Source organism: Melanerpes formicivorus, unplaced genomic scaffold (assembly GCF_026170545.1).
Source record: "Melanerpes formicivorus ecotype bairdi unplaced genomic scaffold, bMelFor1.0.p_v2 SCAF_45, whole genome shotgun sequence".
Taxonomy (NCBI): Eukaryota; Metazoa; Chordata; class Aves; order Piciformes; family Picidae; genus Melanerpes; species Melanerpes formicivorus.
Window position 1 is genome coordinate 4,763,848 of NW_027142397.1, and position 12,550 is coordinate 4,776,397.

At 50.3% G+C, this 12,550-nt stretch overlaps 1 protein-coding gene across 1 annotated transcript; it reads right to left on the reverse strand.

Moving 5' to 3' along the window:
- Position 1: 1 nt before the first annotated feature.
- On the reverse strand, positions 2–11,781 carry GNL2 (G protein nucleolar 2). The gene is made up of 16 exons (XM_068159369.1): positions 11,611–11,781; positions 11,439–11,523; positions 10,291–10,385; positions 9,704–9,843; positions 8,018–8,202; positions 7,493–7,559; positions 6,097–6,255; positions 5,433–5,546; positions 4,671–4,799; positions 3,486–3,590; positions 3,218–3,376; positions 2,977–3,084; positions 2,225–2,646; positions 1,506–1,585; positions 758–843; positions 2–183 (listed from the first exon to the last, which is right to left on the reverse strand). The coding sequence occupies exons 1-16, from the start codon at positions 11,672–11,674 to the stop codon at positions 40–42; spliced, it is 2,142 nt and encodes a 713-aa protein (XP_068015470.1). The 5' UTR covers positions 11,675–11,781; the 3' UTR covers positions 2–39.
- Between the last annotated feature and the right edge of the window lie 769 nt (positions 11,782–12,550).

The window sequence follows — 12,550 nt, forward strand, 5'->3', positions numbered from 1 at the left end:
CTGGTTTATGTAAAATTTAATAGAAGAAGCAGTTACTGCTTAATGTTTGTATTTTTTGTGCTTTGATCTTTGTCCCTCCAAGCCAGTTTTTTTCTTGTTCTTGTTCTTATTTTTCACGTTGTGAGTTTCATAATACCGGACTCCGACTTTCTTGGAGCGCTGCTGCCTCTCAGCTCGCCTCCTCTGCAAGGACACACAGAACAGATCAGCAAACCCCCCAGCACCACAGCCTGGACTCAGCTGCATTCCTGCAGAAGTTGGTCACTTTGCATTCCACACACCTGAACGTCACTTGGTTCTGAAGTGACTCTAGATTAGCACACAGACAACAGACTCTAGACGACTTCACTTGGTATTTCAGTTATTGTAGAACTGTCTAGATTTCATCAACACAAACACAAACCAGCAGCAGCAGCAGCTGTTTGGAGACAGACCAGCAGTGCCCACCCAGTTCCAAGTCCTTTCATCTCCCCAGCAGTTAGTGAGCAGAGTAAAGCTGAGAGCAGGGCAGGTACCCACAAAGGATTCTCCTCTGCCAAGTTCCTCCTCTCATGGCTACCTGCTGGACTCATTTATGGGTCCATGCCCACCTGGCACATGCTGCTCTCACACCTCAGGTCAGCAGCAGGTGCCCTCAGTGACAGACCCAGCTCTTGCTGCCCAGTCTCAAAAGCTCCTCAGTGACCATGGTCAGTCCATGCATAAAAAGCCAACTCTGTGAGCCTGCTCATTGGTACCCTACAGAAATCACACTTACCTCTTTGGATGTAAGCTTCTTGCAAGGCTGGCTGTCATCATCCTCTTCCTCTTCTGCTTTCCTTTTCCTTTTCTTCTCTATGTTGCCTGCAAACAGCAGAGATCACACACTCAGGCATCTTCCAGAACACACATCTGTGTGCTGATCTCAGACTGGGGTCACCATCCCAGTTACTCCAGCAGAGCATTCCTCTGGTCCTAGTTTAACACCACATGTTCCTTACCAGGGACACTATCACTACAAACACTTCTCCTGAGCAGCAGATTGCTCAAAGCCCCATCTGAGTCCAGAAAGATTCCAAGCCTTGTCAGAAGAGGCTTCTTCCACATGACTTTGTTTTTAATCAAACTTACTATGAAAGCTGAAGCCAGAGACTCTGGAAGTCACCAAAGTTAAAACCTATAGCCTGAAGTAGCTCTGTGCTTTTATAACCTCGTAAACCCTTTCCACTCCCTCTGTGTAATATTACACCACGTGGAATGGCAGCTGCTCAGATGCCATCTGCCCAGAGCACCACTCTTTGGGAAGGATATTTGTCCTCACCCTCATTCACTAGCAGAGGGACAATCTTACCATGGACAAAAGGGCTACAGTGAGGTCACCAGGCAGCCCTTTGATCAATTATGGAAAGATTTAAATAGCTTTAGGGGGGAAAAAATCTGCAACCAGGAGTTAATGAACATTTCTTCCCCTAACTCCCTCTTCTCTCTTGCTTGTAGAATTCTTTAATCTACCAAGCTTGTTTTACCTCTGTCTTCAGTTTCTTTGGGTTCTTCAGACTTCTGCATGGATTTTGCAAACACTTTTTCACTCAACTGCTTTGGGATTCTACAAAAGAAAGACAGAATAAGCACCCAAAAAGGGGACAGAATAAGCCACAAGAGAAAGTTGTAACACCAAATGTAACCATCTCTGAGGGATCAACAGCTACAAAACCTGTTACAGTGATCTTGGCTCTGCAGCTACAGGGTTTGTGCACTGCACAAAGGATAAAACATAATACTTAGCCTTGAAATCTTCATCCTCACAAAGCTGGTGGATGAGCTTTGCTAGACCTGGGCCTGCTCTGAGCTAGAACCCTCATGTACATACAACAGAGACCAGCTGCTGTGTCCAAGCAGGACATCAGCTTTGTTACTGGGCAACAACCCAGCACTGAAGGTGCAATATTGCAAACCAGGATACCAATAGGTTTCTAATGCACAGCTTAAGAGGGAGCTTTCCAAAAGGGAAAACACATTTAGTTATCCTGGTAAACAGAACTTCATGGAACAGGCTTCCAAAACTCAAACTACTCTTAGCCAAAGCTCAACTACTTCTGGCTAAACCAGGCAAGCTGTGGGCACTTCGGTGTGTGACAGAGGAACCAGTCAAGCAAAGTCACGAATGGAGTGAAACTACAGCAGAGCCACATGAACCATTGTCCCCCCCTGCAAAATATCTGAGCCCCTGACCAGACTCAGGTACCTTATTGCTGAGAATCTTTTGGCTTTGGCTTTATCCAGAAACTTTTTGTACTTTGCAATCTTCTCATCCAAAGCCTTAAGAACGTCCTTAGGGCTCTCCTTGGCGACTGGCACAGCCAGCTGCGACTCCTCCTCTACTGAATTCTGAGGCTGCTCATTTTCCTCTTCCTGTTCCTCCTCCCCAGATGAGTCAGTGTCTGTCCCATCAAAGCCTGGCACATCTACAGGAACCAGGTCCTCCTCTGAGAACTGAGGTGCCACATTAATCCTGCCAAAGTTCTGCCGGACGTGAGCCATCAGCTGTTTCATTTCGCTGTCTGCCTGCCTCTGCTCTTCTGCTGGCTCCACACCTGGTGCTGCTGACTCAGAGATTGTCTCATTGTTATCCTGGCTGGATGGCACAGCCACTTCCAATGCAGGAGGCTACAAGAAAGAGTAGAATGGACTCATTATCCACAAAGTCTGTCCCACCATCTCCCAGAGCAGCACCCACTTCATCTCTCTGCAAAAAGCCTAAGCTGGCACAGGGTAACAATGCGATCACTGCCGACATTCCTGCTTGGCTGACGATGCAAAAGGGCTCAGACATCTCAGACATCACTGCTGCCTGCTCCTCATCAAGTTCAAGTGAGTGTCCTGAATCACCAGACTTAGGAAGAGCCCAAAACTTGCAGTGCCCAAGTAACACTCTGGGAAAACAAAGAGCGAACACCAAGCAATAGGAGAGAAGAGGCAGAGGCATCACATTCTCACCTGGGGACCTGCTTCTGCATTTGGTGGCTTCACAAAGAACGGGATTCTGCCTCTCTGCCAGTCATTGAGAACCATCTTGCTCACAGTCTGAATGTCAGGCTCGCCACCCTGAAAGAACCCAGGAACAGCTTGTGGTTTGTCCTGCAGACATGACCATCTTTCTATAGGAACATTCATGTTGCCCATGTTCAGTACCAGGCCACATGCTCTTCCAGCCTGCAAATGCAGGAAATTGCCACACCTTGAGCAGCTTTCCCGTCCTAGCAGCAAGTTTCTCAAGGAACTCTTCAGTATCCTGCCAGGAATCAATTTTGTAGGTCCTTCTGATGTACTCTGGCTTGGCTCTTTCCAGCACAGCACCGATGTGATCTTCAGGGCTCTTAATCTTTTCAACTTGAACCTGAAAGCAAACAGCACAATATCAACCCTTGGCAAGTGTGCATTCATCTCTTCAAACCCATCACCCTGAGGACAGCAAGGCCTCCCCAGCACTCAGTGCAGACACATACCACTCCCTTGAGCACTATGTCTGTTTCTGAGTTTCCAGACGGATAAACCACGCCGGGGCAGTCGATGAGGAAGATCCGACGCATCAGGGTGATGTATTGCCACACCTGCAAGAGCAGAGTGCCCCATGTCACCTCCTTCCACACAGCCCTCTCTCCTGCCTTTGAAATGCTTCAGCACACAGGAGTCATCTCAGGAACTTGGTATCAGCACAAAGAAACACAACACCACTTGGCATTGGTGTAAGCCAGCCAGGACGCACCACACCATGGCTCCTCCGGCGTCAGCCAACACCATCCCTGTGCTTCTGCACCAAGCCACCAGCTCACAGCACCATGGTGAGGAAACTACAGCCACAGCAACCCCCAATATCCTGAGGCTTTCCTCTCCCATGATCCTTAACTTCAGGGATATTTAGCAGTGTAAGGAACAGGCTAGCAAAGAGGATTCCCGTAACTCTGTGGTTCTGTTTACTTGACCTGGAGCACCTCTGTATGAGGCCAGGCTGAGGGAGCTGGGGTTGTTCAGCCTGGAGAAGAGAAGGCTCCAGGGAGACCTTCAGTACTTGAAGGGGGCCTACAAGAAGGCTGGAGAGGGACTGTTTACAAAAGCCTGGAGTGATAGGATGAGGCACAATGGTTTGAAATTGGAGAAGAGTAGTTTTAGGTTGGATATTAGGAGGAAATTCTTCATTGTGAGGGTGGTGGAACACTGGAACAGGTTGCCCAGGGAGGCAGAGGCTCTATCCTTGGAGATATTCAAGGTCAGCCCTCTGACAGGGCTCTGGGCAATATGATCTAGTGAATGTCCTTGCTCACTGCAGGGGGGTTGGACTAGGTGACCTTTGGAGGTGCCTTCCAACCCAAACCATTCTATGAAGAGAGTTAGAAATCCAGCAGTGGCAGACTGGCAGCACAAACACACCCACCCTCTGCTCTGGGAGAGCACAGGGAGTCAAGAAGAACTGAGCTCTTTAGATTCCAGCACCACAGGACAGGCAGAGCAGGAACTCAGGGATGCTGCCAGCAGCACAGCTTCAGAGCATCACCAGTCCATTACCCAATGCTTGGGTCACAGAGCCTGTACAGCTCAAGGGCTAGGCCTGAGAATGTCACAGAGCCAATTTTGCAGGAATTCTGCACTTGAATAGCTAAATTCTTATTGTTAATGCAGGGCTCTCTTCCTACCTTTGTTTCACCTGCAATCGGGGCCACATTGCAGACCTTCTTGGACCGTAAGGTATTGATCACAGAGCTTTTGCCAACGTTGGGATAACCAATGAAGCCCACACTGATCTGCTTCTTGTCAGAGTGAAGCTGTTGAGAAAGAAAAAAACAAACAAAACCAAAAGAGATCAGCTCCTTCCTGTCAGGAGAAAGAGGAGCAAGAGGATAAACCAACTTGCTCTCCAAGCTGACTTGCTGCTTCAAGAGGAAAAGGCCTTCCCTGGCAGTCCCAGGTGCTCTAAAATTGCTTGGGAATGTCTTGTTTAGGTTGAGAAACCAAGCAAATACAAAGGGGAGCTGGGCACAGAATATAGATGTGTCTTGAAAGGCCAGCAACTTAAGACAGCAGAAAGTGCCCTTCTTGGAAAAATGAAGACACCTTGGAGGTGAATACCCTCAGGAACATGGGTACAGGCAGGGCATGAACAGGTGTGAAGCATGATCCTTTCCTATAGCAGTGTCAGAGGGACATTGCCTAGGAGTAACTGAGGCCAGGGAATGGCAGTCAAACCACCTCTTGCTGGATCTCCTCTGTCTGACAAACACTTGGACCATATTTGAAGGAACATCTTCCATTTCCCCTCCAGCGAGGGCAGCTTTGCTGTTGTGTGTTGGCAGAACGGCCACAGGCAAGTGCACTGAGCCCTACATGCTAACAGCAGAGGAAATTCCACACTAACCTCCCCAAAGAACAACACAAACCCCCCACAAACCACTCCATACCTTCCCAAACTGCCTCAGAAGCTGTATGAAGGCACCTTTGCCAAAGGGGTTTGTGAGGCTGGCATGGAAAGCCAGTGTTGGGTACTCCTGGGAAAGGACAGCAACCCAGCGCTTCTGAGGAGCAAAAGAGGACTTGGTCAGGGAGAGGAGCTGCTGGTGAGCAGGACATAGCATCCCCACTCGGGTCACACACACAACTGTCTATGAAAACTGCAGTGTAAGAGCCTTTGAAGCACTGCAGCAAGCCAGCAGCTAAAAGGACAGAGTATTGTTTTTAGAAAAGACAAACAATTTCCCCAAAGCGCCTTCCTTGCTCGCTAGAGCTAATTAGGTTAACTACATAAAGCAAACCAGCTGTGGGGGATATGGATCTTAGGCAGACTAACATTTAGCAGACTCTAGAGACATCAGCTGAACTGTTAAAGCCAGACAGAGGAAGTAGAGAATTTGTGGCTGGTGAGTGTTGCTCAACTCAGCCAATCTTGGACAGATTTACACTGAAATCTTTACTTTTACAGCAGGCAAGCAGAGAGTTCCCATTAAGCCAGCTCCAGGACGCCCTTTGAGACCAGCAGGAGCCCCAAATGACTGGCAACAGAATCAAAGCAGAAGCTACAAAGGGAACAAAGAAGGTCCAAGGAGCACCAGGCAGGACTGTGCTTACAGTAGCCCAAGTGGGAACAAGATCACACTTGTTCAGGACAAAGATGAGATGTTTCCAGTGCTTCTCCTTTTTAAGGTAAGATTCCACGTGAGGGGAGCGAGTACCCATAGGATCCCTGGCATCAAGAACTTGCACCACAACATCTGATGAGTCTATCACCTGAAAGAGATCACATAGAAGGATCTTGCAGAAAGCCAAGGCATCTAGAGGAGATACTTAAGAGAATTCACATCATTTTCTAAACAACATCATCACCTTTAAATCCCTGCACCCTCCACAAACAGCTGTGACTACCTCACAGTCCAGGAATCAGACTAATGCCCAGAGGTTCTCCCCTCTCTTCCTTCCAAATCCAGGTCAAGAGCTGAACAGCTTTACCTGTCTTTTTGCTTGCAGCACTTGGGAATGAAAGCACTGCACAACATTAATTGCTTCAGCAGACAAAAACAACACTCAGCCATCCACTCTGCAGCAATTCAGTTCTGCCTTTTCATAAAGGATCAGAACATAAAGTCTGTTTTCTCCACCAGTATGAAACACACAACCAAGGAGGAACCTGCTGTTAGTCCACTAAGGATCTACAGCAGGGAGCTGCCATTTTATGACTTGCTTTAAGCCAAGTGAATTTGTTTCACAGCTATTTCCTGCATTTTTGGCAGCCTCTAAGCAAAATCTGTTTTGCTCTATCATTCCCAGAGCTTTTAAGTCTAAATGAAAAGGTTTTAAGCTACATTCAGAAATTCAGAGCAAAATGTCAAGCAATTTCACACCTAGCAGTCACAGAGAGCACTTCTCAGCAGTCGAGGTGGCTCATGGGGAACTCAGGGTCACAGTCCTCCAAAGATGACCCTATCAGCATGCCAGATGCTTTCAGCCTAAAGAAGTGTAGGGGGCATGTGGTTGGTTTATTTGTGGTGAAGCCCCAGGAATCTAAGAGAAGCAAACACTTCCATGCTGCCAGTCCACCTCTAGACCATGTATTTTAGGGATGTTTGTTCCAGTGAGACATGAGCTCAAGAATCAAGCTCAGCAAGGCAGAGACAGAAGGAGAATGTTTGCTCTTTCCTACAGCTTCCTTTTTCTGCTCCTGTCCATGAACTGCATTAACATCAGGAAAGGCTGCATGGTGCCCTCAGTTCAACCAGGCTATCAGGAGAGCAACAAGGCAATGACACACTCAAGGCATCTCCATAGAAAGAAAGTCACTGTCTAGATGTTTCCAAGAAACTTCACAGCAAATTCAATTGTACCAAAGCTTCCCCAAGAGAGCACTGAATAGCTTCACAGCTTTTCTGATTAATGGTGTGCAGGATTTCCCAGGCTGGGCTGAAGCACCTCACTTGGTAAAGGCTGAAAACCAGAGAAGACTCTGCTGTGTCTTATCAACGTTGCTCACCTTGTAGAGCTCACCCCAGATTCTTTTGGACTGCCCTTTCTTATAGATGTCCTCTTGTGCTTCATCCCTGGAAGTGGATTGTCAGAGACATGAGCCGTGGGTTACACTGCTGCCTTCTCTAAAGCCATGTACAGACAAATGAGGAGACAAGGCCCAAGTAACAGAGAGCTGGGTGGGATGTGCTCCCCTCCCACCCTCCCCTTTCAATCTACCCATGTGCAGAAAGATCCCACAAACATGCACTCTTTCCAAGATCCCACTGGTGAGTTCCTCACCTAACCTAGAATCTCAGCCTGGAGATATTCTGACAGGTGACAGGAAATTTAATTACCAATAAAGACAGAAGAGTGACACAGGAGCGAGTCCAGTTAAATACACAGGGGGAAAAGAAGACTGAACAGAACCCCAAATCCAGCTAATTTCACTTTTCCTAGTCCTCATGACAGCCTCTCTGGATGTATTGGATCCTGCTTGAAAGGCAAAGCTGGCCTTTAGAGGTGTAATGAAGTCCCCTTCCCTCTTTACCGCACGCCGGTGTCTTCCGTCACCAGGTCTCGGTCCTTGCCCTGGTCGTAGGCATCCGAGGAGGCTTCGGCATTCTCCACCAGTGCCTGCACGTCACTGGCTGAAAGAGTTGGTCTCTTCCTCTGGGATTTGGGGCCAAACGTTGTTTCAAACGTTTCAGTGTCAAGAATGTGAACTCTGGAGGTCTAAAGAGAAGCAGGTTGGTGAAAACCTCCCCCTCCAAGCACTGGTTTCCATCTGGTGACAGGCAGCGAGCAAGGCCCCAGCTGCCGGGGGACAGGAGTTACAGGCCCCTCTCCTAACAATGTTTGAGTTTTCCAGCTTAATCCCTCAGAAACACAACAGTGGATAGTTAATAACCAACAAAACACACTGTGCTTGCCAGAGAACCATGCTTCAGTTCTCCCACCATAAATGATGTCAAAGGCAATTAAAGCTCCAATGATGAAAATTCAGCTGCTATCTTTGATCATTTCTCATTTTTGTAACAAGTGCACAAATCTCTCCAAATTCACAGGTTTTTGTCAGGGACAATTACAATCAAAACTGCAGATTTTCAAGCCTGTAATGAATGCCAACTTTTCTTGGACCAGCACCCAAATCACTGCTGAAATCAGTTGGTTTTGTTTGTGCTTCTTTGAGCTTTTCCCTTCGTTTCAGTACTTTTTACGCTCTAAACTGGGAACACTTCCATATGAAGAACTAGCCAGTGGAGTCCAAAAGGACAGGTCAGATGTCAGGAAAAAGGCAGCAGTAACTACAATTCAATTTACTAGAAATGAAGGCTGCACACACAAGAATTTCTGAATCAAGATAAGAAGCAGATTGGAGCTCGGGGCTGTCACACGGCAGTGACCTTAAAAAGGGTCCTCCTGCCACAGGGGCCAATAGAAGCATTGGCACCGAAAGTGGGGAGGTGTCGAGGTCACCCAAAGCTGCCCTTGAATGCTTTAGGGCAAGTTTGCTGTCAGAGAATGGGATTTTCTGACAAAGAACAGATACTTGAATGTGTCCAGACAAGGGCAACAAGGCTGGGGAGAGGGTCTGGAGCACAGCCCTACGAGGAGAGGCTGAAGGAGCTGGGGTTGTTTAGCCTGGAGAAGGCTCAGGGGAGACCTTATGGCTCTCTATAGCTTCCTGAAAGGAGGCTGTAGCCAGGTAGGGGTTGGTCTCTTCTCCCAGGCAACCAGCAACAGAACAAGAGGACACAATCTCAAGCTGCACCAGGGGAAGTTTAGGCTGGAGATGAGGAGAAAGTTCTTCCCAGAAAGAGTAATTTGCCATTGGAATGTGCTGCCCAGGGAGGTGGTGGAATCTGTCCCTGGACGTGTTCAAAAAAGGTCTGGATGTGGCACTTGAAGCCATGGTTTAGTTGTCAGGAGGTGTTAGGTATTGGGTAATAGGTTGGACTTGATGATCTCTGAGGTCTTTTCCAACCTGGTTGATTCTGTAAACTCTCTCACTAACTATGGGAAGTAACATCCTGCTTCTTGACATTCACAGTGGCAGGCTCTCAAAAACATCCCTCCCTAAGCCACCTGCTCCAACTGCCCCTCCTAACAGGTCTAGAACAGGCCACTTCCCCAAACTGAGCACAGCACCACAACCAGCCACAGACAAAGGAGGCTTGTGGCAGCTCTGTGCACGCAGCCCCTAGCTGTGCCCGCAGAGCCCAGCGACACCCACGTGTGGTTTGATCCGGTCATAGAAAAGGGACATGGGCAGCTTCTTCTGCTTCATCACCACCCTGTAAGGATCCTTGATGACATTTTCCATCTCCTCTTGAAACTTCTGCAGGGAGGATTGCTTGATCACACGAGTGTTTCCTGAGTGCAAAAAAGATCAACGTTGCCATCCCCTGCCTTAGCTGCTTCAGTCTCCACCAATGAACCATTACAACTCTACATGCAATCAAAAACACCAGCCACAAAGACTAAGAGGGCTTTGACTTGAGACAACCCCTAAATCAGCATAAAGAAGCCAATCTCTCTCTTTCCCATCATTTAAAGAAACTCTGAGAAGCATCCTTTGGGCACAACACACAAACAGATGGGTGAGGCCCCGGAGATGACCAGAGGAGACAGGATAACTCCACTTCAGAGGGCTGCAGGGGGAGTAGAAGCCCAAAGCACTGATACAGGAAAGCCTGAGACCACCTCCATGTCTGGGGGTCCTTTGCCTTCATTTTCCATCTGTACCACACAGCACTGAGACCCTGAACACCCTCCAACCACACCCAGTTCCAAGCTTGCTGACAGTGGAAGAACACTCACCAAACCATTTAATATTTGGTTCCACTCTTGCAACTGTGCCAGGTGCCACTGTTGACTGATACTGCAGAGGCTTGATCACTTTACCATGCTTGTTTCTAAGTGAGAGGTGAGAACACTTGTAAATAGGCAGGGGCAGCACACCCTCCTCTGGAACCTTCGTTCACCAGGCCAGAGGAACAACCACCAAACCCAGAAGTGCCCATAACTGGGGTCCCCTGAAATTGTTCCTGGAGATGGCACTGCCTGTGAAGAGTAACTAATTGAAACACTGGCACAGGAGAAGCGATGCCAGCCAGTGTCTCACTCCAGTCTGACCACAAAGGCTGCTTTTATCACATCAGGAATGGCATGCTGGGGGGCAGAAAGCCCCCAAGTACAAATTCCTCACAAACACTGCTTCTCACGGGCTCCCTGGAACTTTGTAACCAGCTCCACCCACCAGCTGGTGCAGAACACTCATCACAAGACAATTTCCAAGCTGAGACCTGGCTTAAATTTAGCAATTTAAAAACTACATAGTCCCCAGTGCGCTCTGAAAGCAAAGCCAAATCTGGCAAAACAAAGCAGCTAATCTGAAGCAGGGCTCTTGGAAAGCCCTGCAGCACCTACACCACGGCTGAGCCCCATGTCACAGGGTGGAGGCTGCGCCACTGCCAGCAGCTCTCCAGGGGAGTCCCTCAGGGAAGGGCCTGTGGGGAAGCTGGGCTCTTCAGAAGTGAGTTTTTCAATCCTGTCGCTGTGGAAAATGAAGGAATTCTGGGCATATGGGGGGGGAGGGTCACGACATTCCAGTGAGCACACAGCAACTGTTCTGCATCACGTCTCCCAGCTGCACTCTGTGATACCCATCGCTGCCGTCTCTGGAGCTCAGGACCCGGTTTCCCGGCAAACGCAGCTCCACACCCAGAAACGGGGCCGTTTGCTCCCAGAATGAGCACAGCTGCCCTCGGCGCGCTGCCATTCGCCGCATGGGCTGGACGGGCTGGCTCCAGAGGCACCGCCGATCTGCGCCGCTAACCGCACGCCCTGTGCGGCGGGCCTCCGGGGCATTCCGGCAGCATCACCGCCAGTGCAGCGACCGGCATCTGCTCACGGCCGGTAACGGGGCCCGGCCCCGCGCCCCAGCACAGCCCGAGGGCAGCTCTCACCTCCGTTCCTTCTGCCGATACATGTTGAGGCGCCGGATGGTGGCTCGGTCCCGCATGTTGTTTCCTCCCGCGCCCCCCACGCGATCTGCGAAGACAAGACAGAGTCAGGCCTGGCCCGGTACAGGAGGCACAGCCTGGCCCGGCATAGCCCGTCCCGGACCCCTACACGTACCGGGGTTGGTGCTGGCGCGGGAGGGGTTGATGGTGCTGCGGCCCTTGTACCGTGGCTTCACCATGGTGCTGGCGGAGCCCCTGCGCGGGGCGGGCGGCGCTCAGGGACGGATCGAGGAGAACCAAAAGGCCGCTCGGCCACACGCACTGCACCGGGCAGGAAGCGGTGGAAGACACACTTCCGGTACGGGGGTCAGTACGGTGACGTACTTCCGCTGTCTCACTTCCGGCGGCGCAGGCGCACGAAGCTGCCCTGCCGGCCGCTTGCGTCCTCGGTCGCTATGGCAACGCATCGGGACAGCCCGGCCCCGCTAGCCTGCTTCCCCTAGCTCCCTCATGGCCCCTTGGTCCTGTCCGGCCCTGCCTTGCCCATGGGACTTCACGGGGCCTCCCCAGCTCAGGGCCACGTCTTGTCCGCCACGACCCACCCGCGGGGCCCGGTCCGGTCCCACCAGGCCGAGGCTCGCCTGAGCGCCCCTGTCCGGGGCGGGCTGAGGGCGGTGGTCCGCTGGGCCAGCGGGGCGACCGCAGGGACCGTTTCAAAGGCAGAACGGGCTGTAATAGCGAGGGTGCTGGCACAGGAGCCCTCATTGTTTGTGGAATGTTGTTTGTTCACAGAAACATAATGAGAATCATTTGCGAGCTTGGCATTAAGGCTCCGTTCCTTTCGCAGATGAACGCATGTGGCCAGCACACGGCTGTCTGGGTGCAGGGGCGCTGCTGCGAGCGCTGCTGGGTCAGAGCACACGGCAGGCCAGGACCGCGGGGTTGCTCATGGACGCGCAGGGTTGTTTTCTCTGGGTGACTGGCAATGGCTTCTAAACGTTAGGAACAACAATGCTTTTTATATGCATGTAAAGAATCGCACGAACAGGGCAGTAACTTAAATCCAGGCAAATTACACGTCTGAAGACGCAGCCTGCATTCATCTTGCTGCCAGA